Source organism: Mesoplodon mirus (assembly GCF_964341445.2).
Source record: "Mesoplodon mirus genome assembly, chromosome: X".
Lineage (NCBI taxonomy): Eukaryota > Metazoa > Chordata > Mammalia > Artiodactyla > Ziphiidae > Mesoplodon > Mesoplodon mirus.
The window spans coordinates 933,404-960,240 of record NC_138981.1 but is presented as its reverse complement, the minus strand read 5'-3'; the positions used below and the strand labels follow the sequence as shown (position 1 = coordinate 960,240).

The 26,837-nt window shown below is 55.4% G+C and overlaps 1 protein-coding gene across 3 annotated transcripts; it reads left to right on the top strand.

Moving 5' to 3' along the window:
* Window positions 1–212: 212 nt before the first annotated feature.
* LOC309796371 (putative bifunctional dTTP/UTP pyrophosphatase/methyltransferase protein) lies at window positions 213–26,824 on the top strand. 3 transcript variants are annotated; one of them, XM_082609402.1, is made up of 14 exons: window positions 213–358; window positions 1,878–2,009; window positions 3,075–3,122; window positions 5,108–5,172; window positions 5,913–5,974; window positions 7,454–7,562; window positions 9,422–9,809; window positions 11,940–12,020; window positions 12,494–12,656; window positions 16,106–16,293; window positions 17,679–17,796; window positions 18,592–18,735; window positions 22,240–22,362; window positions 26,047–26,824. In XM_082609402.1, exons 1-14 carry the CDS (start codon window positions 266–268, stop codon window positions 26,247–26,249), a joined length of 1,917 nt encoding a protein of 638 aa, XP_082465528.1. In that variant the 5' UTR covers window positions 213–265; the 3' UTR covers window positions 26,250–26,824. The 3 variants fall into 3 exon arrangements, with proteins under 3 accessions (XP_082465528.1, XP_082465530.1, XP_082465529.1); XM_082609404.1 differs by lacking the exon at window positions 1,878–2,009; XM_082609403.1 differs by lacking the exon at window positions 11,940–12,020.
* The last annotated feature ends 13 nt before the right edge of the window (window positions 26,825–26,837 follow it).

Here is a 26,837-nt window from a genome sequence, read left to right as displayed (position 1 = left end):
GTCGCCGGCTGCCGGGCGGGGGCGGGGCAAGCGTACGGGCGGGGCTTCGTGGGTGGGGCGGGGCTTCGTTCGGGGCCAGCACGGAAGCGATCCGGAGCCGCTTCCTCCGAGGGGGATCGGGCCCTGGGCGGGGCTTCATGGGGGGGGTGAGGCCTGGGCGGAGCTCCAGCGGCCGGGGCGGGGCTTGGTTGGGGCGGAGCCGGGGCGGAGCCTGGGCCGCGGTGGCAGGCGCGGAGTCGAGCTTGGGTCGGGTCGCGGCGGCACCATGGTGCTGTGCCCGGTGATCGGGAAGCTGCAGCACAAGCGCGTGGTGTTGGCCAGCGCCTCCCCGCGCCGCCAGGAGATCCTCAGCAACGCGGTGAGCGGCCTGGGCCCGGCCTGGGCCGGGGTCTGCAGGGCCGGGGTCTGGGGCGGGCCTAGTGACCCGGGCCCAGTCACCAGGGGCCTAGTGACCCGGGGGCTAGTGACCAGGACTTAGCTGGGGGCGGGGTGGTGTCTGCAGGGCCGGGGCCTAGTAACCGGGAGTGTCCAGTGATGGGGGGGGCAGGGTCTGGTGGCTGGAGACGAGTGACCGAGGGCCCTAGTGACCTGGGCTTAGTTGGGGGCGGGGGCACGGGGGTTGGTTGGTCTGCAGGGCCGGGGCCTAGTGACTGAGGCGGCCTAGTGGGGGTGGGGGTGTGCAGGCCGGGGCTTCCTGATGGGGCCTAATGACAGGGTCTAAGGTCCAGGGTCTGCAGGGCTGGGCCCTAGTGACTGGGGGTCTGGGGTCTCTGCAAGGCTGGGGCCTTGAGGGAACAGGGGGCAGGACCCTAGTGACCGTGGTCCAGGCCTGTGGGCCCGGGGGAAGGAGGAGTCTACCTGATCTGGGGGCCAGCGTCTTCCAGCCAGGGCCCGGTGACCTGGTGCCCTGCCGGCCGGAGTCTGTGGGCCTGAGCCGAGTCTGTCCAGGAGCGGACACAGGCTCCAGCGGAGGCTTGGTCTCGATGGGGAGGCCCTGCCTGGGTGGGGGGAGTGGGCTGGGGTAGGGGTAGGTGCCGAGTAAGGGGTGCTGCCTGTACCTCCCGGGGGAGGTCGGGCGGGTGCTGTGCTGTGTGGCGTGGGAGGGTAGGGGAGAGGGGAGTGGAGGCGGCCCTGGCTGGACATGGGCGGGGAGAGGAGCCGTAGGTGCAGAGTGAGGGGTGCCGTCCGTACCTCCAGCGGGACGGCTGGGGTAGTACAGAGCCCGAAGGGGGCTCACAGTGTGGTCCCGGGGGACCTGGGGATGCGGGAGGTCCGTGATGGAGGGGAGAGCGCTGGGATGCAGAGAAAGTAAGAGCCAGCTGGGTGCTCCGCGGGGTTCCCCATGGGGATGGGAGTTTTACCCTCTGTGGGCAAGACCCGCCATCCCGTCCCCATCCCACTCTGGATGTCGCTGTGTCCATGACCTGCCTTCCACAGGGGCTGCCTGGTCACACGTGTTAGGGGACCAAGTTAAAGCAGCCATATTCACCCTCGCGCAGCCCTCGTTAGTGGCATTTTTGTGGCGTTTCCTGCAGGCGGTGTCACTTCAGTAGTTTGACCCCTGTGGAGGCAAAGCCTTTGGGACTCTCTGGGAGCCCTTTGACCCCTCGCGGCTGCAGGCCCCAGCATCCCAATCAATACAGCCCTGCTGGCCTCTGCGTGTGCAGAGGTCTTCCCGCCAACGCCCCCGGGGCCTCTGCAAGTCCCGCGCCCCCTGCGGCCGGGGCTTGGCGCTTGGTCAGCATCCAGTGCCTAGACCAGATGGTCGGGGGAGGTGGGCTGCGCGGGGAAAGGCCAGTTCCTGCAGAGCCTGCACATCCGTCAGCATCCTCAAGTTCCTCCCATAAACCCTCCTGACCCCTTCTGTCCTGTTTCAGGGCCTCAGGTTCGAGGTGGTCCCTTCCAGGTTCAAGGAGAAGCTGCATAAGGCCTCATTCTCTACCCCGTACGCATACGCCGTGGAAACGGCCAAGCAGAAGGCCCTGGAGGTGGCCGGCAGGATGCACCAGGCGAGCGCTTCTGCTTCTGCTTCTCCCTGGGTCTCCTGCTAGGAGGGCGTCTTCAGGTTTTAAACATACGGGTTATAAATAAGTGCCATTTACAGCATGCAGTTAGTCTAGCGTCTGTATAGCTGAGGGTCCCTGTGTTGTACACTGCTGTAATTCATGTGATAGTATCGTTTATAGACCGTAGCTTATCTCTTCCTTTGCTACAATGTAACATACTATTGCAATTCATATCACAGTACCATTTACGATAAAGAGTCGATCTACCTGATCTATTACTAGGTGTTACCGTGTCATATGCTATTGTAACTAATATATAGCATCGTTTATGATATAGAATTAATGTAGTTTCTCTATTACTAAGTGTTACTATAGAATATATTATGTTTAATGTAACAGCATCATGTATGATACAGAAATAACCTAGCTTATCTATTACTGTTACTGTATAATATACTATGGGATTTCATATAACAACGTCACTTATGATATAGAAACAATACAGCCTCTGCATTCCTATGAGTGTTACTATGTCATATATATATTACAATATATACATTAGGTCTTATTATATAATATACTCTTGTAATTAATGTAACGGTATCATTTATGATATGGAATTAATGTAGCTTATCTATTGCAGCGTGTTACTCTATAATATACTAATTAATATAATAGTGTCATTTATGATATAGAATTAAAGTAGCTTACCTGTTACTATGTGTTATAATAATACCTAATCGCAGTTAACATATATGACCCATGTATTCAAGTTAATGCTGTAAGAAGTATTGGTATAAATCAACGAACATGGATGGACTGATTTCCGGCCGTGGAAAGGTTAGAATTTAAGTGCAGCCAGAGCAGAAGGTTGTGTGCAGGTTTCCAATGAGTGTCTTGGAGTCACGTCTTCCTTGCTTGCTGTGTCGAGGACGCTGAAATCTTGCTTTCCAAAGTGAGGCTGGATTCGCAAGTGAGCAGCGATGCTGTGTCATGTGCGTCATGGCATGAAAACGTGTAAGACATGCAGAGTCGTCCTTTCTAAAGCTGAGTCTGGATTTCTTGCAGAAGGACCTGCGGGCCCCTGATGTTGTCATCGGAGCAGACACCATCGTGGTGAGTCTGCTTTCTGGCTCTCCGTGTGGCGGGCGTGTCCCTGGTAACCGAAATCCAGGCCTCGGCAAGGCTGGTTCTTTCTGAAAGACCTAAGGGGGAATCCGTCCCAGGCCTCTCTCTCCTTCTCTCTCTCTCTCTCTCTCTCTCTCTCTCTCTCTCTCTGTCTCGGCATGTGGCCGCATCTCTCCCATCTCCGCCTCCATCTTCACATGCCTTCTCCTCTGTGTCCCAGTTTCCTTCTTCTTATAAGGACACCAGTCATCATGGATGAGGGCCCACCTACTGCAGTACGACCTCATCTTAAGTTTTCTTACATTTGTAAAGACCCTATTACCAAATAATGCCCTGTTCACAGAGCCGGGCATCAGGACCTCGGCATATGTTTTGGAGGGAAACGGTTCTCGCTAAGATAGGGGTTTTGGCCACTGAGGGTTGGACTTTTTGGTGGGAGGTCACAGTGATCGGTACGGCAGCTCTGCCATGCTGGTGACAACCCTCTGTCTGAGACCCTCGCTGGCCTGATGGCAGGCATCTCCCAGGGATGCTGGGCCTCATGGTTAGGGTACCATCATGGTCTCCAGGCGAGGGACCACCTGTTTGAAAGAGTCTGGAGTTCCTGTGTAGAACAGGGAACTATATTCAATATCTTGTAATAACCTGTAATGGAAAAGGATCTGAAATATATATATATACATATATATATGTATATGTATAACTGAACCACTTTGTTGTATACCTGAAACTTACACAGTATTGTAAATCAACTGTACCTCAATTAAAAGAAAAAAAAAAAAAAACTCCAGGGTTGGAAAATGCCAGATGGGGTGATCCCAGGGTCTGCCTTGCCCTCACGTGGCATTTGTTTCTGTGCAGCCCAGGTGGATGGGACCTACCTGTGTGCAGGTGAGAATCAGACATCCTTTCTGGTTCACGGTTAAGGCTACATGGAAGTAAAAAAGTGAACTCTGCAGGTTCTTCAAAATGTTAATCGAAGAATTACTCTATGACCCAGCAGTTGTGTTACGGGCTGACTTGTGTCCCCCAGCCCGATTCCTATATTGAAGTCCTAGTGCACAGGACCTCAGAACATGACTGTATTTGGAGCTGGGGTCTTTAAAGAGGGGATGAAGGTAAAATGAGGTCACTAGGGTGGGTCCTGATCCCATAGGACGGGTGTCCTTATAAGAAGAGGAGATCAGGACACAGACACACACAGAGGGACGACCCTGGGAGGACACAGGGAGGAGACGGCCGTCTACATGCCCAGGAGAGAGGCCTCGGGAGGGACCAGCCCTGCCCACACCTGGATCTCAGATTCCAGCCTCCAGGACTGGGAGACATAATGTCTGCTGTCTAAGCTGCCCCGTGTGTACTGCTCTCGGGCAGCCCCAGCTAAGACATCTACTCTTAGATATAGACCCCAAAGAATTGAAAATAGGTGTTCAGACAAAAATGTGTACGTGAATATTCATAGCATTATTCGCAACAGTCAAAAGGTGTGAACAACCCAGATATCCCCCCCTGTGATGGACGGATGGGGTCCATGCACACAGTGGACTATGACTCAGCCATGAAAAGGAGTGAAGCTCTGACACAGGCTACCACGTGATGGACCTTGAACACAGGATGCTCAGTGAGAGAAGCAGACCCAGAAGGACACACAGTGTGTGATTCCATTTGCAGGGAATGTCCAGAACAGGCAAATCCACAGAGACAGAGAGCGGGTTAGGGGTGTCAGGGGCTGGGGAGCTCATGGGGATCGAGTGTTCCAGATGATGAAAAAGTTCTGGGACTCAACAGTGGTCCTCGTCCAACCCTGGAAATGTACCACACAGTTTAGTTCAAAATGGTGAAATTCACGGTATACAAATCTCTCCTGCTTAAAAAAAAAAAAAAAAATGTGAATCTAAAAAGTGGACAGCGCAGCTTGCACAGACCAGCCCAGGGAGCAGAAAATGACGCTCTCCCTCCCGTTTCCCTTGCAGGCGGTGGGAGCGATGATCCTGGAGAAGCCTGTGGACAAGCAGGACGCCTACCACATGTTGTCAAGGTGGGTGGGTCTTGGCCGTCCTACGGGGAAGCATCGGATGGAGCCTGGGCCCAGTGGAGGGGCCGCGCTTCCTCGGGGTGGGGTGTGGGTGTCCGTGCATCACCTTCCCCATCTCCCACCAGCAGCCCCTCCAGGTTCAGGTCCGAGGATGGGCCGGCGCCCTCGAACTTACGCTGTGCTGGCTTTGCCCTAATGGGCTCGGCCGGGAGCACCCGTGTCTGCCCCTCCTCTCCTTCCTCATCCCGACTCCCCCTGACTTGTCTCCCCAGGAGCCCAGTGCCCCTGAGCTCCCGCCATGGGAGGCAGGCCCTGTCCCTCTCAGCGTCCCAGAACCCTGCCCCTGGGCAGGCGGTGGGGGCCACACCATCACCCACCTTCAGGGTCTCTTCCTGGCTCAGCCCCCCTGCGTGTCTGCGCCCAGGAGAGCGGAGGGACTCGAGAAAGAGCCGCTGAGAGCTGCCAGGACCTGGGTCCTCCTGGCGTGGCCGGCGACTCCTGTCGGGGCCCAGGTGCTCCGTCCTCGCATCCCGTGAGACGGCCCCCCAATCCCCCAGGCCCCGCTCCGAGGGCACCGAGCGCCCTCTCGCCTGGACCTGCGCGGTCGCTGCGAGAAGGTTTCCCCGGAGGCTGCGTGGCCAGGGCCGGCGGGTGGACCCGGGGCTCGCGCCCAGTGGTGGCAGGGATGGCGCTGTCTCGGACACCCCACACGGTCGCCCGCTGGGCCCCGTCGTGTCTTGCAGGCTGAACGGGAAGGAGCACAGTGTGTTCACGGGCGTGGCCATCGTCCACTGCTGCAGCAAAGGTACCACGGCCACCTCCGTCCCCGTCCCCACCCCCGGAGTCGGGCGTCGTGAGGGGAGCCGGGGGTCCTCGGGGACCCGGGTCCGCAGGGCGGCTCTGTCTTTGCTCCACGTGACCCTGCCTTCCCGTCCTTCCTGGGAAAGTCAGGGTCCCACATGGAAATCCTGGGGTTCACCCTGAGCGCCCGATGGAGACCATGCTGGGGGGCGGGGGCCGTCATAAAAGCCCATCCAACGCGACCGGCCCAGATGCTTTCTTTGAGGTTTTTGGTCTGGAAGGTGTGGGGTGTGTGTGTGTGTGTGTGTGTGTGTGTGTGTGTGTGTGTGTGTGTGTTGGCCGAGCCATGTGGCTTGTGGGATCTTAGTTCCCCGACCGGGAATGAAACCCGTACCCCCTGCAGTGGAAGCGCAGAGCCCTAACCACTGGACCGCCAGGGAAGTCTCAAAGTGCTTTTTTTTTTTTTTTTTTTTTTTTTTAATGCACAATTTTTAAAGCTGCTTAAAAGATATTTTAGGTCCAAGAAGGACCCTGAGGCTGAGTGTGAGCCCTTGGGCCCCCCGAGCACATCCCATAGGTGGGTGACCGCGCGTCTGTCTGCTAATCAGCGATTGGGTTACTCTTACCCTCTTGGTCCATCCTGGACTTTAACCTGTGCTCTTTGGGGAGAAAGCACTTGCTGGACAGTGCGGTTCCTTTACCTGGGGCTTGAGACCACAGGCATCCATCCTTCCCCATCCTGGGGACCACATGTCTGAGGTCAAGGTGTCCCAGGGCTGTGGTCCCTCCAGAGGCTCCAGGGGAGGGTCCTTCCCGCCTCTTCCAGCTTCTGGGGGCTCCAGGCATCCCTGGGCTCGTGGCCGCATCCCTCCCGTCTCTGCCTCCGTCTTCCCAGGGCTTCTCCTCTGTGTCTGTATCTCTCCTCTTCTGTGTCTTAGAAGAACCCTGTCATTGGATGTAGGGCCACCCTCCTCCAGGAGGACCTCATCTCAGACCCTTCACTTCATCACATCTGCAGAGACCCTGTTTCCTAATAAGGTCCGGTTCTGAGGTTTTCAGAGGGCGTGACGTTTGGGGGGCACCATTCACGCCAGGACGGCTGGTGTGGAGAGCCCTCACGATTGGCCGCAACGCATAGCCACCGTACTGTGTGCCTGGGGCATTTCCAGCCCCACAGCCGAAAGCCTCGTGTAGACTGCAGCATGACCCTGTGGTAACTCTCCTCCATGAATTAGCACAGAAACCAGAGGCCCGTGCCATCCGGCTCTGCGGGTGGCAGCTTTTTCTCCTGCTTGCCCATTCTGTTGCCCTCTTTTCTGTTTTATTCTTTCTCTTTGCCCTTGTCTAAAAGGAACCGTTAACGACCGTGTGTGAATTCCACGCAAAGCTCAGGCCAACTCCCCCCAAGGGCAGCGGCTAGAACCTGGGGACGTGGGGGCCTGGCGCCGACCACGTACTCTCACTGCGGGCTCCTTCCTTGCAGACGGCCGGCTGGACACGGAGGTCTCGGAGTTCTATGAGGAGACCACGGTGAAGTTCTCAGAGCTGTCTGAGGAGCTGCTGTGGGAGTACATCCACAGCGGGGAGCCCATGTGAGTCTCTCTTGGGAGCCGCGGTGCCGAGTCCCCGCTGTGGGCGGCAGGCACGCCGGGCGCGTGGCTCAGCCTGTGTTGGGGGCCAGTGCTCCTGACGAGCCCGGTGCCCCGGAGCCTGGAAGGTGCTGGAAGGATGCCTTCCTAGGGGTCCCCGTCCCGTGGATGCAGCCCTCCCAGGGCGCCATGCCTGCTCCCATGATGGTGGGGCAGCCGGTGCCGGTCCCTGGAGGGCAGAGGTCACCATGACCCCAATGTCACACTGACCGCCCCAAAGCGCGCCGGGTCCAGGCAGCAATCTTCTCAAGGTCACGGAGGCTCAGCTTGTTCTGAAACCTCGCTGGCTTCACTCCCCACCCCCGCTGGGGCTGGGCTCGGCTCCAGCTGGTGGCTGGTGGCCTCACCACGGGTCTGACGGTGCCCCAGGGACCAGCCTCCCCATGTACCTTCAGGAAGCGGCTCAGGGTGCTCGCGAGGGGCCGGGCACCGACAGCCGTGGGGAGGTGAGCGCAGAAGCCCCGGGCTCCTGAGACCGAGGGTCCGAGCACATGTTCTGCTGGTTAAAGCCAGCCTCAGGCCTGTTCAAGGTAAAGGCAGGGGAGAAGAGTCTCCCTGGGGTATTGATCTTGTGGAAGCAGCCACAGCAAAGGAACTCCCCGACCGCCTTGTCCTTCTGGCGGGCGTGGGGGCCCCCGTTGCAGGGCAGTGAGGGGTGTGCTGTGTGCCCGGCCCTCTTCTCACCCTCTTCTGTGATGATGAGTCCTCACAGGAGCCTCAGGTCTGGGCATCCTAGTCTGCTTGGGGTCCTAAGAAAGCACCACAGGCAGGGAGCTTGTAAACAAGAGACTTTTTTTTTCACTGTCCTGGAGGCTGGAGGTCTGAGATCCTGGCGGGGCCAGATTTAGCGTCTGGTGAGGCTGCTTCCTGGTTCATAGATGGTGACTCCTGGCTGTGTCCTCGCCTGGAGGAAGGGGCCAGGGAGCTCCCTGGGGTCTCTTTTAGAAGGACACTAATCCCATCCACGGGGGCTGCACCCTCATGACCTCATCACCTCCCCGAGGTCCCACCTCCTGACACCATCGCGTTGTGAGTTAGGATTCCGCAGGGCACGGGGCTCTGGGTGGTGCCGGCTGTCCAGAGCAGAGCTGCTGGGTATCGGCGTGTCTGATCAGGACAACACACCAAAACGAGAGGCAGGGTCAGGCCTTTCACCGCTGCAGCTGCAGCAGGACCAAGTGGCCAAACCAGAAGGCATGCCAGCTCCCCCGTCCCCTTTCCCCCAGGAAAGGGCCCGGGTGAGGGTCGGGGGGTGGTCGCAGGCGTGGGGACCATGGGGGTGGGTTCACTGCGGGGGGAGCCCCAGATCACTGCCCTTGTCGCTGGAACAGCGGGAGAGGCGGGGGAGTCAGGGCGGAGGGAGGGGCTTCACGGGCCCCTCTTCCCCCGTAAGGAGGTCTCAGCAGTGGCGCCCGGGGAAGACCTGGGCCGAGGACCCACATGAATGGACATCCGAGGGACGGGGATGCAGGTGGCAGGAGAGCACAGCCGGGGACCTGGGTCATTGACAGCAATCCCCCTCCCCTCAGAGAGCCTGCTGGTGGCCATGCACCAGGCCTGGGGTGAGGGGCAGCTTCCTGAGTGGCCGCCAGGTGCCCCTTGTCACGTCCCAGGGGTGGGACCGAGGGGTCACTTGGGATCTGGGCCCGGACGCCCCAGTGCACAGCCACCCGGGTCCAAGGTTGGCGGGTTCCCCTGCAGGGGTCCTGGCTGCAGGTCTGCTGACCCCAGGAAGGTCAACATCGCTGCCATCTTCTCTACTCTCCTTCCCTCCCCCTGTGGTTTCCCGCCCCCCGCCCCAGGGACAAGGCTGGCGGCTACGGGATCCAGGCGCTGGGCGGGATGCTGGTGGAGTACGTGCATGGGGACTTCCTCAATGTCGTGGGCTTCCCCCTGAACCACTTCTGCAAGGAGCTGGCACGGCTGTACTACCCGCCCCGCCCCGAGGACCTGCGGCAGGTCAGGCACGACTCCATCCCCGCCGTCGACACCTTCGAGAACCTGAGTGACATGGAGGCAGGTGGCTCGGACCCAGGTCAGAGCGCCAAGGGCGGCCATGGTGGCGAGCAGGCGGACGGAGACCGGTCACAGGCTCCGGGCGCACTGGATGCAGCCCTTAACAGGGCGGACAGCCGGCCCCCGTTCCCCACGGGCCTCCTGGAGCTGATGGACGGCTTCAAAGCATCCAAGGTACTTGTGTGATTCATGACCACATGACCCCAACACAGGGGAGCCTAAAACCGCAGGCATCCATCCTCCCCCATCCCGGGGACCACAGCTCAAGGTGTCCCAGGCCCGCGCTCCCTCCAGAGGGCCCCAGGGAGGATCCTTCCTGCCTCTTCCAGCTTCTGGGGGCTCCAGGCGTCCCTGGGCTTGTGGCCGCCTCCCTCCCGTCTCTGCCTCTGTCTTCCCGGGGCTTCTCCTCTGTGTCTGGGTCTCTCCTCTTCTGTGTCTTAGAAGGACCCTGTCATTGGATGTAGGGCCACCCTCATCCAAGGGAACCTCGTCTCAGACCTTTCACTTCCTCACCTCTGCAGAGACCCTCTTTCCACATAAGGCCTCATGCCCATATTTTGGGGGTCAGGGCATGCACATATCCTTTTGGGGCCACCGTTGAGCCCATAACTGTGGTCTGTGCCTGGAGGGGGCAGGGCGGGGTCTGTGCGGGTGTTTGAAGGTAAGCAGGGCTCACGTGACCCCAGCGAGGGGCCCACACTATGTCCCCAGCCCAGGGAGGTGGGGCTGGAATGCCGGCCGTGCGGCCGCCTCTGGGACCCTGCAGCCCTGCTGGCCGGGCAGCAGGTGGATTGTGGCCCCCAGGACACCAGCTGCCTGCAGGGCAGACCAGGTCAGCGTGTGTGTCGTCATCGTCCTGTGGCCTCGGGATCCCGGGCAGCCGTCCCAGCCAGAGGGTGTCCTGGGCAGGGGAGGGTGCAGCACTGGGCCAGCTCGATGCTTCCTGGAACCAGCAGGTACCTTTGACCACAGGTTGCCCACGTGCAAGGCAGCTGTGTGCAGGTGTTTCAGGGAAGCCCCAGGCCTGGGGCCCGATGGGCTCTTGCGGACGCACTTGTGCACCCGCCCAGCTGTGACACATGGCCCGGCCCTCCCCCTTCCCCAGCAGACCCTCTCCTGCAGCTCTGGGCTCCTGGGGGTTGGAGCAGGGGGCGGCCTTGCTCGTGCTGGGGCCCTGCAGGGGCAGCCTCAGTGGCTCGTGGAGAGACAGGACACTGGCTGGGGAAGGACTGGGGGCCTGACCTTCCCCCGCTCCACCCCGGCCACCTTCCTGTCACCTCCTCCTCAGGAGAGGGGACCTGTGTGCCTAGGACAGAGGGTGGTTATGCTGCGTTGTAGGTCAGGTTCTCTGATCCACCTGGAAATGCTGGTGCAGCCCGTCAGGCTGGCAGTCGGTGGAGTTGTGCTGTGCTTCCACGGTCTGTCGGTCTAGCATCTCTCCATCCATCCGTCCATCCATCTCATTTGTCTGTCATCTATAGCATCAATCTGTATATACTGTCACTATCGTCTATGTCCCTATCATCTGTCCATCCATCCACTGATCTGCGTGTAATCTATGTCCGTCGTCTATGTGTGTCTACTGTTTACCTATATCTATTGTTATTATCACCTATCTACCTTCTGTCCATCCGTTCATCCATCCGTCTCCCTACCTATCACTTATCTATCCACCAATCTATCAATCATCTGTCCATCTATGTATCATCTGTGTCTATCTATATCTGTCATCTATCTATACATATCATTATATATATATATCATTATCTCTCTTCTCTGTATCCACCATTAATCTAGCTACGATTTACCCATCTATACCTATCTGTTATCTATATTTATCTACCTACATCATCAATGTATGTATACCTATGGTTATCTATCTGTATAACTATCATCTGTCTACCCATCCCTCTACTTATCTGTGTATAATTTACATTTATTATCTCTCTATATGTGTTGTTATCATCTATCTTCTCTCCATTGTTCATCCATCCATGTTCCTATCATTTGTCTGTCTCTGTTTATCTGTTTATCTATCATCTGTCTGTCCACCTGCTTATCTGTCATGTCTATCTGTATCTATCGTCTGTGTCTATTATTATTCCTATCTCTGTATCCACCCATTTATTTATCATCTCCCTCTATCTGTACAGATCATCTACATGTCTATTATTATCACCTGCCTACCTGTCTATCCCTCCACCCACCCATTCACCTATCTATCACCTGTCTGTATCTGTCACCTATCTACATACCTCCCCATCTGTCCATCCACCCTCGTGTGACACGGGTCTCCTTACAAAGGTCTCCCAATGGCTGACCACGCCGACCAAGCCGGGCTCTGTCGGGGGTCTTGGAGTGAGTGTCACCCACACCCCGCCCCAGGTCAGTCGCGGTAGTTCTGGACGCAGCTCAGGTGGGGCCCTTTCCGAAGGTGCCCCTTTACTTGCCCCTGGAGGTGTCTGCGTCACAACGAGGTGAGAGCTCCAGGGAGGTTTACGGTGTCACGTGAGGGTGTGTCCTGCGCAGAGGCCCCGTCCCCACATGGTCTCATCCTGAGGTCCTGAGACTTGGGGTGTCGACGTAGGAACCTTGGGGGGACGCCACACAGCCCCTGACAGCAGTGCTTTGGTCTTTCTCCGCTGGGACAGTTTCTCTGCTTGGTGTTCATCGACTTGGTCTTACCTGGAGCAAACCTTGTACCACCTGGAGCCTAAACCCACTCTCCTCTGCAGAAGTTTCCCTTGACGAGCTCGATGTTTCTGACCGTCCTGCCCTCCCTGTTTGGAGTCCCTGGGAATAAAGAGGAATTGATAAGTCACGTTGTGCATCTAACGGTAACTGTTCTTCACGGACAGGTCCTGTTCACGGCCTGCAAGCTCAAACTGTTTGATGTGTTAAAAGACCAAGGCCCCCTGAAGGCCGTGGATGTCGCCCGCAAACTCAACGCCTGCGCGGGCAGGACTGAGCAGCTGCTGGATGTCTGCGCGGCCCTGGGTTTACTGGAGAAGACGCACAGAGGTGAGGGGCTTCCTGGGTGTCTTCCCAGCACCTTTGCCTGCGAGACCAAGTCACCAAGTGACAGTGGCTTCTGAGCCGAGGCGGGGAGGACAGACCATCCATCTTCCCTCTGCCTCAAGAATGCCCCAGAGGCTCAGGAGCAGGGGATGGATGGAAGAAGGAAACGTGTGTGTGTGCGTGTGTGTGTGTGTATGCGTGTGTGTGTGTGTGTGATGTGTTAGTAGACAGACTTCTTTATGCGCTCAGAGGGCCTGTATCAGCCAGGGTTCTCGAGAGAAACAGCCCATAGGGTATGTATGTGTGCACAGCCTAGATAGCTGTTTATTCTTACTTATTTGTTTAGATAGGCAGACAGATGAGGTGGATGGATGGATAGACAGATACCGATTGATAATAGAGATGATAGATAGGTACATGGATGGATAGATAGATGATAGATAAACAGACGATACGTGGATGGGTGAATGGACAAATAGGTAATAGATGGGTGGATGGATAAATGATGGATGGATAGATTGGTTGATAGGTGGGTGCATAGATATGTAGATAAGCAGATAGATGGATGAAGAAGTAGAGGATAGAAAGATAGCGAGGTTGATAGGTGATACCTACATAGAGGACAGGTGGATGGATAAATGGATGGATGGATGGATAGATAATAGGATAAGTAGATGGATAGATGATAGATAAGTAGATGATGGATGCATGGGTGGGTGGATAAATAGGTAGTAGATAGGTTGATAGATCAATAGATATAAATTGCTAATAGAGATGATAGATAATAGGTGGATAGACAAATGATAGATAAATAGATAATAGATGGGTGGATGGATAAATAATAGATGAATAGACATGATAAAAAGTTAATAGATATGATAGATACGTAGATACATACACAAATGCTAGATGATACGTAAATAAATAGATACATAGATGGATACATGATGATGAAGATAGATGATTACTAGATGAGAGACATACATGTAGATGACTGATAGGTAATAGATGGGTAGGTAGATACATAGAGAGAAAGACAGATAAAACGAAGTAGCCGGCAGACGTGGTAAATGGACGGATGAAGGGTGACTGTGGGTTTGCTGGGGGTACAGAGCTCTCGAGGGTGTTCTCAGAGCAGAGGGTGCTACGGATGGTCCTTGAGCAGATGGAGAGAGGCAGGGGCTCAGAAGACCCCAGAGCAGGAGACACAGCATCCCTTCTGTGGTGAGCAGGGAAGCAGGGTGCTGGCGGAAGCCCCCCAGAGCCGCCCCTCATACGAGAGGCGGACAAGTAACACGCTGAAGATTTGGGTCGCAGGATGCAGAACTTCCCCCCAGCCAGAGCATCTTAGTAACGTTCTCCTCCATTTTTTAAAAAATATATTTATTTATTATGTTTGGCTGCGTTGGGTCTTTGTTGCTGCGTGCGGGCTTTCTCTAGTTGTGGTGAGCGGGGGCTACTCTTCATTGTGGTGCGTGGGCTTCCCATCGCGGTGGCTTCTCTTGTTGCAGAGCATGGGCTGTAGGCGCGCGGGCTTCAGTAGTTGTGGCTCGCGGGCTGTAGAGCGCAGGCTCAGTAGTTGTGGCGCACGGGCTTAGTTGCTCTGCGGCATGTGGGATCTTCCCAGACCAGGGCTCGAACCCGTGTCCCCTGCATTGGCAGGCAGATTCTTAACCACTACGCCACCAGGGAAGTCCCTCTCTTCAACTGAAAATAATGACCAAACATGGAGAAAGGGTCCGAGGTCCGGACTTTCAATCCCTGCTACCTGAGGAGTGTCTTAGAAGTCTTGCTGGCAGACGCCCTGCAGGGTCCTCACCTGAGCCCTATAAGCCACTCCTGTGCGTCTGCGCGCGTGGGTACTGCCCTTCTGAGGACCCCAGGCCTCAGAACTAAGAACACTCAATCATTAAGGAACTCTGCTCAGTATTCTGTAACAACCTAAATGGGAAAAGAATTTGAAAAAGCACAGATACATGTCTACGTACAACTGACTCACTCTGAGTGCGCCTCAAACCAGCACAGCAATGCTCACCAACTATGCTCCGATATAAAATAAAAAGGTTTTCAAAATGTATATTTATATAATTAAAGATAAGAGTCTTTAAAAAACGTGTGAGGACTTCCCTGGCGGTTCAGTGGTTAAGGCGCCACGCTTCCACTGCAGGGGGCCTCGGTTCCACCGCTAAGATCCCGCGTGCTGTGCGGTGCCGCCACAAAAAAGAAAAAAAGAAACTTAAGCAACAGTAAAAATTCAGTTTCTAAAACAAAAAAACAAAACAAAGACAACATGTAACGTGCCAAATAGGGCTTCCCTGGTGGTGCAGTGGCTAAGAATCCGCCTGCCGATGCAGGGGACACAGGTTTGAGCCCTGGTCCGGGAAGATCCCACATGCCCTGGAGCAACTAAGCCCGTGCGCCACAACTACTGAGCCCGCTCTCTAGAGCCCGCGAGCCACAACTACTGAGCCCGTGCGCCACAACTACTGAGCCCGCTCTCTAGAGCCCGCGAGCCACAACTACTGAGCCCGTGCGCCACAACTACTGAAGCCCGTGCGCCTAGAGCCCGCGCTCCGCAACAAGAGAAGCCACTGCAATGAGAAGCCTGCGCACCGCAATGAAGAGCAGCCCCCGCTCGCCGCAACTAGAGAAAGCCCGCGCAGCAACGAAGACCCAACGCAGCCAAAAGTAAATATAATTAATTAATTAATTAATTAGAAAATAAAGTGCCGAATGGACAGTTGGTTTCAATAAACTTTTTAAAAGTTCAGAAAAGGAGAACCGTAGACACCGTGCCGTTCTGTCTGTCCGATGACCGGTGTTATGTGGAGCTGTGGGGGTACAGGGGGTCTCAGCCACAGTCCCCTCTGCCTGCAGCCTCCAGTTCTGCAGGTAGGGGTGTCCTGGAAGGGCCCTTGGGGGCCGGGCCGGATGGACAGCCCGCCAGGAAGTGGGAGGAGAGCGGGCCGCCCCCTACCCCTCAGGGCTCTGGAGAGGCAGACCCCACGGGATACGGACAGACGGGCTGCGAGCAGTCGCTGTCCGTGCCTTTGGGCTCCGGTGCGTCTGAACCCCTGCGGCTGGCCGCTTGGTGCTTCTTTGCTCTCAGGGCCGTCAGCTGATGGGATGAGACCCACCCATGTTACCTACCGTCACCTCCTTTACCCAAAGTCCGCTGACTTGAAGGTGCCAAGCACGTGACCAAACCACGCCCTCTCCCCGACGGGGACGTCTCACTGGGGACTGTAGCCTGGCTAAGTGACCGTCTCAGGGGCTTGGAGGGTCACCTCGAGGAAGAGCAGCATCTTTGTGTCGTTCTCTGGGCCGCCTCTGGGCGTCCGTGCGCTTGGCACTTAGTCAGATAGACGATGCTTGTGCTGACATCCCGATGACGCTGGCGGTGGCTCGCCCCGTGGTCAGCTGAGCCGTCACACGACGCCCCGTCCTTTCAGGTTACAGCAACACGGAGGTGGCGACCCTGCACCTGGTGTCAGACGGCGAACACTCTCTCCAGGGCCTGGCCGAGTACAATGACGCCCACGTCTGGGGCGTCTTCACACGTCTGGACCTGGCCGTGCGGGAGGGGGCAGACCAGACCCGCGGGGCTCTGCGGGCGATGGAGGGGGAACGCCTGTCCCAGGTACTGTAACCCCCGTGTTCCTTTTCACGCCCCATCTGTGCTGCGAAAGGACCAGTGGGCACGGAAACATCTCAGACTCTGGCCGACGCGGGAATCCCAGCGGGAGGCTGCAGATGGGGAACAGCGGGGACGCCGTGGCGGGGAGGGTGCGGCTGGCTGGTCACAGCTCCTGAAAAGAGGGCTTTTCTAGGAAGGGGCTGCCTCGAATCAAGGCACCGTGTTGCCCGCGTGGCGTTGCATCGCACAGACTCCTGGTTCTCAGCGCAGCGTACGGTGTGCAAAGGGCTTCCCGGCCCTTCCCCCGCCCCCGGGCACCCACGACTCCTGTTCACTGTTGTGTGGGAGGGTAGGGGTCTCAGAGGGTCTTGGCTGACCTTGGAGGGTCTCGGAGGGTCTTGGGTGGTCTCAGAGGGTCTTGGAGGGTCTTGGGTGATATCTGAGGGTCTTGCGTGGTCTTGGAGGGCCTCGAGGGGTCGTAGAGGACAGTGTCCTGGGAGATGCCGAGGTCCCCAGGCCCAAAATCTGGGTGAAATGGCAGCAGAACCATCGTGGCCTCAGGCAATGAGTCCGGCCCCCTCGGGCCCCGGCCTGCACCCCCCGCCCCTTGGGATTTCGGCTGACTCCCTGCCCATCCCTCGCCTCCTGCCCACCCTCAGGAGCCCTAAGAGTGTCAGGCCCAGGCGGGTCCCCTGCACGCTGTCCTGCCGGCCTCCTCCTCTGCCCCAGGGACTCATTCCCTCCCGCCCGGGTGGGGCCCGAGCACACATGGACCCCACGGGGGAGCTGGGCAGGGAGCCCTGGTCTCTGTAAACGATCAGATCAGATCATCCTCATGAGGTGACAGCTGAGGGGGCACGGGGTCGTTACCCCCTAAGTCCTCCTGGTTCGGTCCAGTGAGACCCGAGTGGGGAGTCGGCAGTCTCCCGGGAGGAGACCCCCTGCAAACTGGAAGTCAGACCCAGAGAGTGTGCTGTGTCAGGGTGCAGTGGAGCTGCCCTCCTGGACATGCTCCAGCCTCACCGCCAAGCTGCACACAGTTCAGACCCAGTGCCCACTCCCACCCTCCTCTACCTGGACCCCTCCCACCCTCCTCTACCCCGGACCCCTCCCACCCTGCCCTACCCAGGACCCATCCCCACCCTCCTCTACCCCAGACCCCTCCCACCCTCCTCTACCACAGGCCCCTCCCACCCTTCTCTACGCCAGACCCCTCCCACCCTGCTCTACCCAGGACCCCTCCCCGCCCTGCCCTGCTCCACCCCAGCCCCCTCTCCATGATCCCTGCTGAGCTCCCCACCCACACAAGTGCCGGGTGGAACCTCATCCCGGGTGCAGGACGGCCTGGGCTCCGGGTGGGTCTCCTCAGACCGTGCTTCCACCACCAGAGCAGGGAGATGACGCTGCAGTTCATGAGGGCCATGCACAGCCTCAGCAAGCTGACCGCCCACCACGTGGCCACGGCCTTCGACCTGTCCCGATTCACCTCTGCCTGCGACCTGGGAGGTACATTCACCCCCTCCAGGAGTCGGGTACAAAGGGCTACATGCTTTTCTTCTCTTGTAGTAAATCTAGAGCACCTTACCTGCTAATAAGACTTGCAGAATGGGTTTATCTCTACAAACCATCTGAGGACCTAAGTATATCCAGGGTGGGTGCGGGGGCTTGGGCTGATATTCCCAAGTTCTAGGAGGTCCCAAGGATGGCCCAGGACCCCCGTAGAGGTTATGGGACCCTTCCTGGTGGCTGCCAAGTAGGGGAGGGGCTGTGGAGCCTGTCTGCTGCCATTGCATCAGGTCTAATTATGCCATACACACCCTCCACCCCATCCCAGCCAATCCTTTCCCCAGGACAGTGGACGGAGGAGGAGGAGTTGCCCTGCCCAAGGGGTGTAGTGGGATGGGTGTCCAGGAGGGCTCCTGAGCTGCCAGCTTGCGTTTCCCCACCCTCTGCACACCTGTCCTCCTGGTGGCCCAGAGTGGCTGCTGTGGCACCAGCCATTGTGTCTGCATTCCCGCAGCAGAAAGGGGCAGGGAAGAGTACAACTCCCTAGAGCTCTGCTGCCAGGATTCCCCACGAGTCTGTGCCCACCCCACTCACCTGCTCTGGGCCAGCACCTGCCCACGAGGCCCTGACTTTGAGACACCAGTGATCTCCCCACTGGCTGACCTCATTTCAGGGCACAAGCCTCAGGCCGCATCTGAGAGCATCGTTTTGGTTTTGCCAGAGCTGAACTCTGGAGACACTCCGAGGGTTTCATACATGCCAGTAGGGTCCAGAGTCTGCCTTTGCTTCTCGCAGGCTGCACGGGCATCCTGGCCCATGAGCTCGCCCAGGAGTACCCGCATCTGCAGGTGACTGTGTTTGACCTCCCAGAGGTCATTGAGCTCTCTGGGGGCTTTCAGCGTGGCAGACGACAGACAGAGCGGATCTGCTTTGTGCCAGGTTAGTGTGGCTTCATGTCCGCTGGTGTCAGCATATGGGTGACCTTATTTATCTCGTATACAGAGTGTGTGTGTGTGTGTGTGTTATCTCGTATACAGAGCGGGGGTGTGTGTGTGTGTCTGTATGTGTCGGTATATGTGAGTGTGTCTGTGTGTGTGTGTGTATCCATCTTTCTCTGTGTTGCTGTCTGTGTGTCTGAGTGTGTATGTTTCTGTTTGTGTGTTTCTGTGTCTGTGGGTATGTATCTGGGTCTGTGTGTATGTATGTGTATATATGCACGTTTCTGTGTGTTTCTGTGTCTGTATGTGTGTATCTGTGTGTTTCTGTGTGTCTAGGTGCATGTATATGTATGTATCCGTGTGTCTGTGTGTAGCTCTGTCTTTGTGTGTCTGTGTGTGTATGTATCCATGTTCCTGTGTCTGAATGTGTTTGTATCTGTGTATCTGTATATCTGTGTGTATTCTCTGTGTGTCTGTATGTGTCTGTATGTGTCTTATATCCATGTTTCTGTGTGTTTCTGTGTCTGTGTGTGCATATATACTGGTGTATCTGTGTGTCTGTGTGTATCTCAGTGTCTCTGTGTGTCTCTATACATGTATGTATCTGTGTGTCGATCTATCTCTATATGCATATGTGTCTGTGTGTGTGCATGTAACTTGGCGCGTGAGTGCACATCTGCACACAGGGGCGCATCTGCAAACCCCGAGAACAGGAGTTTGAAGTTCTCAGCAAGGGGAGTAGCCAGGTGGGAGGGCAGGTGGGGATGGGCACGGGCCAAGATCGGCGTCTGCAGATGTCGACCAGCGACCCAGGCCTCACAGGGAAGTGACACGGGGGCTACAGCAGGAAGGCCTTGGGGTGGATGTGAGGAAGGACTTCCCGGTGGGACCAGATTGAAAGGAAACTCTTGGCATCTGGTGACTCATCCACACTGCGGCCCGGCCTGAGAGTGGATGTGCTAGACGGACCTGTGCCCCACGACCGCCTGATACTTTCCTACTTAAAAAAAAAGAGCCAGGGGCTTCCCTGGTGGCGCAGTGGTTGAAAGTCCACCTGCCGATGCGGGGGACATGGGTTCGTGCCCCGGTCCGGGAGGATCCCACATGCTGCAGAGCGGCTGGGCCCGTGAGCCATGGCCGCTGATCCTGCGCGTCCGGAGCCTGTGCTCCGCAACAGGAGAGGCCACAGCAGTAAGAGGCCCGCGTACCGGAGGAAAAAAAAAACAAAAGCCAGTCACCCTGCTGTGGACTGAATTGTGTCCCCAAGTGCCTATGTTGAAGCCCCACCCACAGTGTGACTCTTATCTGGAGGTAATTAAGGTGAAGGAGGTCACAAGGGTGGAGTCCTAATCCAGCAAGACTGCGTCCTTAGGAGAAGGGACACCAGGAACATCTATCTATGTATCTATCGTTTATCCATCATCTATCTATCTATGTATGTACCGTTTATCTATCATCTCTCCATCCATCATCTATCTGTGTATCGTTTATCTCTCTATCATCTATCCATCCATCCACTTATTCATCTATCAGTGTATCTATCTGTCCATCCATATCTATCTATTTATCCATCTATCCATCCAACTATCATCTATCTATGTATGTATCATTTGTCTATCCATCCATCATCTGTGTATCGTTTATCTATCTCTTTATCATCCATCCATCCACTTATTCATCTATCAGTGTATCTATCTGTCCATCCATATCTATTTATCCATCTATCCATCCAACTATCATCTATCTATGTATCATTTGTCTATCCATCCATCATCTATCTGTGTATCATTTATCTATCTCTCTATCATCTATCCATCCATCCACTTATTCATCTATCAGTGTATCTGTCCACCCATGTCTATCTATCCATCCATCTATCGTCTGTCTGTCCATGCATTATATCTACCATCTAGCTATCTATCCATCCATTCATCCATTTATTCATCTATCATCTACGTGACTATCAATGTAGCTATGTATCCATCTATCATATCTATCTATCTTTTATCTACCTGTCTTTATATCAGTCATCTATCATTTATCTATATATCTATCATCTATTATTTATCATCTATGCATCCATCCACCTATCATTTATCTGTCCTATCTATCCTATTTATCTAATATCTATTATCTGTTTATATCATCTATGTATCCATCCATCATATCTATTCTATTATCATCTATTTATCTATCACATGTCTATATCTGTCTCTCCATCCATCATATCTATTATCAATCTATGTATCATCTGTGTATCTACCATTTATCTATTATCTGTATCTATCTATTCAATATTTATCAATCTATCAATCATTTGTCTACCTCTCTGTATATCAATCATATATCTATCATCTATCTATTATTTATCACCTATCTCTCCATCCATCCATTCACCTATCATTTATCTGTTCTTTCTATGTATGTATGTATGTATCTATCATCTATCTCTCCCCACTGTGAGGACACAGCGAGTAGGCCACTACCTACAAGCCAAGCAGAGGGTCCTCCCCAGGAACTGACCCTGCCAACACCTTGATCTCGGATGTGCAGCCTCCAGACCATGAGAAATCAACGTGTGTTGTTGAAGCCCCTGTCTGTGGGACTTTGTTGCTTCTGCCTGAGCTGACAGAGACACACACCCTAAAGCTTCAAATCTAGGAGCAGCACGATGGAAGCTATGCTACTGATTCACCATGTATAGGAAAGAGAACCACGAAAGCAAAGAAAACAGAAGTGCATATTGTCCATCTCTGTGCAGCTGTCTGGGGCCACCCCGTGCAGACTTGTCTGCACCCCCGTGTTCACTCTCTCTTCATGCCAATTCGAAATGTTTTATTTCTTTCTTGTTTTGTTTTGTTTTGTGTGTGTAAATGTGAGCTACATCTAATCCTTTGTGGAACTAGGCAGGGTTAGGAGTAACCAGTAGAAAAGGTGTCTGTGTCCACAGTTACAGATACACATTTGGTAGATGCAGGGACAAATGACCCAAACTGGGGGCTTAAAATGACCCGAATCCATCCTCCCCCAGTTCTGGAGACCAGACGTCTGAGATCAAGGTGTCCCAGGGCAGTACTTCCTCCAAAGGCTCCAGGGGAGGGTCCTTCCCGCCTCTTCCAGCTTCTGGGGGCTCCAGGCGTCCCTGGGCTCGTGGCTGCCTCCCTCCCGTCTCTGACTCTGTCTTCACGGGGCTTCTCCTCTGTGTCTATGTCTCTTCTCTCTGTCTCTTAGAAGGACCCTGTCATTGGGTGTAGGGCCAGCCTCCTCCAGAAGGACCTCATCTCAGACCCTTGCCTTCATTTCATCCGCAGAGACCCTGTTTCCAGAGGGCGCGTCCCCAGGTCAGCCCTTGAACGTCTCTTCTTTGGAGAACACAGATCTCCCCACTGCAGGCAGCGTCTCTTTCGGTTTCATCCCTTGTAGAACATGGCGCAACTCCTTTCCGTCGGGTGCAGGACCAGTTCCTGTGGCCCTAACGGTTCAATCCCATTTGTTTTTAAACCAGGTGACATTTTCAAAGACAGCCTCCCGGAAGCAGATCTGTACGTTCTTTCCAGAATTCTGCAGGACTGGCCGGATGACAAACTCCACAAGCTACTGAGCCGGATCTCAAGCAGCTGCAAACCAGGTGAGACCACATCATGTACTTGCCTTTTTTAACACATAAAGACAGTTTCCAATTTTAAAAAAAGAGTACATTTTATAGAGGAAGCTCCCCCGTTCTCCAGCCCGCCGTCTGGGGCTCAGTTTACCGGCTCCCTGAGGATGTACCTGATTGTCGGGTGTCAGTGATGCGTTTCTGAACTTTATGGTGCCAGCGTCTGGGGTCTCGGGCTCGTGGATGCCCCCCCCCCGCGGCCGTGTCCCTCCCCAGGCCCCGCCGGGCTCAGGGTCTCCCTCCTCCGATGATGATGATTTTCCGGGCTGCTCTGTGGTACCCAGCCTCTCCCCATGGCGCTCGGGGCCAACGTGGGTCATCAGGCTCGTGGAGTCAAGGGCACCAAGCCGCCCGGGCCCCTCCCTGGGTCCCCACGTCCAGCGGCGCAAGACGAGCTCTCTTTCCACGTCCTGCGACACCGGCGTCTCCCGGGGCACCTCCACTGCCTCTTCTCTGCGGTTATGAAACAAAATATTCAACAATCCGGGGTCATTTTCAACACCCAAATGCCCCTCCTGTTCTCCACCTCTCAGGAAAACGACCCCCATTCCCGACCTCTTATTTTGGACAAAAACCAGAGCAAGGGTCGAGTCCATGCAGGTGGTGTTTGCAGGAAGTAACCATGTGGCAGCCGTCCTGGGGCCCCGTGTCCTATAGCCGTGACCTGTTCCCAGGACCTGTGTGGTTCAGTACGACTGCAGCCCCTCCCCTGGGGTCTGAGCCCTGCAAGCTGCAACGAGCACCTCCATCTGGGGTACCCAGAGGGCCTTTTTTTTTTTTAGTTAAATTTATTTATTCCTTTTTTAAAGTATAGTTGCTTTACAATGTTGTGTTAGTTTCTGCTGTACAGCAAAGTGAATCAGTTATATGTATACATATATCCTCTTTTATTTTATTTTTATATATATTTTTTGGCTGCATCACACGGCACGTGGGATCCTAGTTCCCCATCCAGGGATCAAACCCGCACCCCCTGCATTGGAAGCGTGGAGTCCTAACCACTGGACCACCAGGGAAATGCCTAGGAAAATATTAATAAAAGCATGGAAGGTTAAGTAAATTTTTTAAATGAGCCAGTTTTAGTCCCCCGAGCAACAATGTAGTTAAGGCATTCTTGTTGGTCCCTGTAGCACGATGAAGAGGATCCCCCCAAAATTCACGTCCACCTAGAATCTTATTTGGAAGCAGGGTCTTTGCTGATGTGATGCAGTGAAGGGTCTGAGATGAGGTCCTCCTGGATGAGGGTGACCCTACATCCAATGACAGGGTTCTTCTAAGACACAGAAGAGGAGAGACACAGAGGAGAAGCCCTGGGAAGACAGAGGCAGAGACGGGAGGGACGCGGCCACGAGCCCAGGGACGCCTGGAGCCCCCAGAAGCTGGACGAGGCTGGAAGGACCCTCCCCTGGAGCCTCCGGAGGGAGCTCAGCCCGGGGACACCCTGACCTCAGACGTCTGGTCTCCAGGACTGGGGGAGGAGGGAGGTCTGTGGTTTTAAGTATTTTGTTCCAGCCGCCCCAGGACACCCACGCAGCCTGTGAGATGCAGGTTTTCATGTGGTCACAGGAGCATCACACGGACATTCGGGGTACCCTCCCCAAGAATGTGGCCCCAGGAGGGCCGGTTCCTGTTTGCTCCCTGCTGTGCCCCAGCCCGAGAACAGAGTCCCCACATAATGGATGGAACACAGTTGAGAAGGAAGGAATCACAAAACAGGGGTGCCCCCGGGGGCGAGGCCGGGCCGGGAGATGTGAGAGCTGGATTCTCACCCGCCTCAGAGACAGGCACTGAACCTGGGGACAGTCAGTTCCAAGTTGCCTTTATACTGCGAAGGGTTTTGGGGGCGGTGGGGGGCATGGGTGTGTTGCAGCTTAGACCTGCTGGCTAGAACCGCTTGTTAAATGTTCAGCAGTCCTGCCAGCCAGCTCATCCCAAGCTGTCAGCGTGAAATTGGCAGTGGAGGAAATACTTAGAGCTCAGAAATTGGCAGGCACCGGCAACCAGGGCTTCCCTCCACCCCCGTGGCTGGGATTGCAAAGGTTGCCTGCACCCTGGGGACAGTGGGGGTCACAGATAAGAACTGAGCATGACCTCCTGGGAATTCCCTGGCGGTCCAGTGGTTAGGAGTCTGCGCTTTCAGTGCCGAGGGCGCGGGTTCAATCCCTGGTCAGGGAACTAACATCCTGCCAGCTGCACGGCAAGGCCAAAAAAAAAAAAAAAAAAAAAAAAAAGACCTCCTTTAATATAGGGCTCTTGGAGTCCGCTGAGTTAATAAGCCCGTGTATTCATGAGTCTGAAAAACATAAAAACTGACAGAAAACAGAGTGAGCACACCATATGATCCCAATTCTTTTTTTTTTTTTTTTTTTTTTGTGGTACGCAGGCCTCTCACTGTTGTGGCCTCTCCCATTGCGGAGCACAGGCTCCGGACGCATAGGCTCAGCGGCCATGGCCCACGGGCCCAGCTGCTCCGCGGCATGTGGGATCCTCCCTGACCGGGGCACGAACCCACGTGCCCTGCATCGGCAGGCGGACTCTCAACCATTGCGCCACTAGGGAAGCCCGATCCCAATTCTTTTTATTGAAGTATAGTTGCTGTACGATGTTATATACGTTACAGGTGTACCGTATAGTAATTCACCATGTTTAAAGGTTACACTCCATTTTTAGTTATTATAAAATATGGGCTCTATCCCCTGTGCTGTACCATATATCCTTGCAGCTGATTTTATACCTAATAGTGTGGAGCTATGATCCCAATTTTGTTAACTTCATGTTTACTTAAATGCTTAGAACCCAAATGAGATTTTACACCAAAATTCTCCCAGTTACCGTCACCGGCGTGCAGAGCTGGGGCTCGTGTGCCACCACCTGCTTTGTGCCTTTTCTGGGGGTCTCCCCCAGTAACCCAGACAGAAGGAAGAAGCAAGCGTAAGCTGCCTCCTGCCTCCTGCTTTCTGTCCCAAGGCTTATCTTCTCCCGGCTTGGTTCCCCCTTCGTCACAAGCACTTCTGAAAACACATATACAGAGAGGTGGACAGATACAGGTGTGTGTGCACACTCACACGCAGACTTTCTACTTCTCAAGGCTCGCATGTAGGTTGTTCGCACCAGCAATGCAGCTCCACATATAAACACCAGTCTGTATGAAACAGAGAACCAACAAGGACCTACTGTACAGCACAGGGAACTCTGCTCAGTATGTTGGAATAACCTATAATTGAAGAGACTATAAAAAAGAATATATATATATTTATATACATACATGTATAACGGAATCACTTGTCTGTACACCTAAAACTAACACGACATTGCAAATCAAGTATAATTCAAAAAAAAAAAAAAAAAAGATAATCTCGCTGAACCAATTAAAAGTCAGAAGAAAAAAAAATCGTGCTCCTGGCGCCCTCGTGGCCGGTGCGGTGCCATCGCCGTGCCACGCAGGTCTGCCCGGGATGCTGCTGCAGGGAAGTCCCTGTGCGGTTCCTTATGGCATCAGGGAGGCTGCAGCTGTGTCCCTGCATTCAGAATCCCTGCCGTCCGTGTCTTCCTGCAGCGAGTCCCTTCAGTGGGGAGCCCGGGGCACCCGCAGCCTGGGTCCTGAGCCTCTTCCCCCACCCCGTCTCTCTCTGTCTCTGTGTCTCTGGCTCCCAGGCGGTGGCCTCCTGGTGGCGGAAGCGGCGGCGGAGGAGGAGGGGGCGTCGCGGAGCCCCCGACTGCGGACCCTGAGCGCGGGGCAGCCCCGGAGCCCCGACGAGCACCGGCGCCTCCTGCAGCGACACGGCTTCCGGGATGTGCGGGTGGCGCGCGCGGGGGCCCTGCTGTGCGTGGTCCTGGGCACCCGAGCTGCGCCCTGAGGGGCACCGGGAACCCGGCGGGGCCCAGCGCCCGGGAGTGAGGGGCTCCTGCAGAGCAGGTGTCACCGGACAGATTAAAGGAGGCGGAAAGCACGGCTGTCTCCGCGCGTCTGTGGCGCTTTGGACGCGGGGGACGCGCCCGGGGGGTGGGATGCGCGGGGGGTGGGATGCGCGGGCGGGGGGACCCCGGGGCCGGCGAGGGATGCGCGCGCCAGGCCAGGTCCCCAGGTGATGTCAGCATCTCCCTCGCTCCCTCTTAGCTGGTGACTAGATCTCGGCACATCTAGACCCTATTCCCCAGGGCTTCACTCATATTTTCAGTGCGTTTGTCCTCTGCCCTCCCGGCCGTGTGGACCTTCTCTGACCCGCAGGGCGGCGGAACCCACCTCTGCCCCCGTCCCTGGTGAAACCGCGTCCGGGAGCCCACGCGGGGGGAAGTTTGTGGGGTCAAGATGCTTGTTTACTGCAAACGTCCTCCAGGTACCGGTGTGAGGCTAAGCGTCTCTTAACGACTAGGCGAGTACAGCGGTGACTGCATAGCAATGTATACGTTGTCTGTTACGTGTACACCGTTATTGTTAGAAAAAA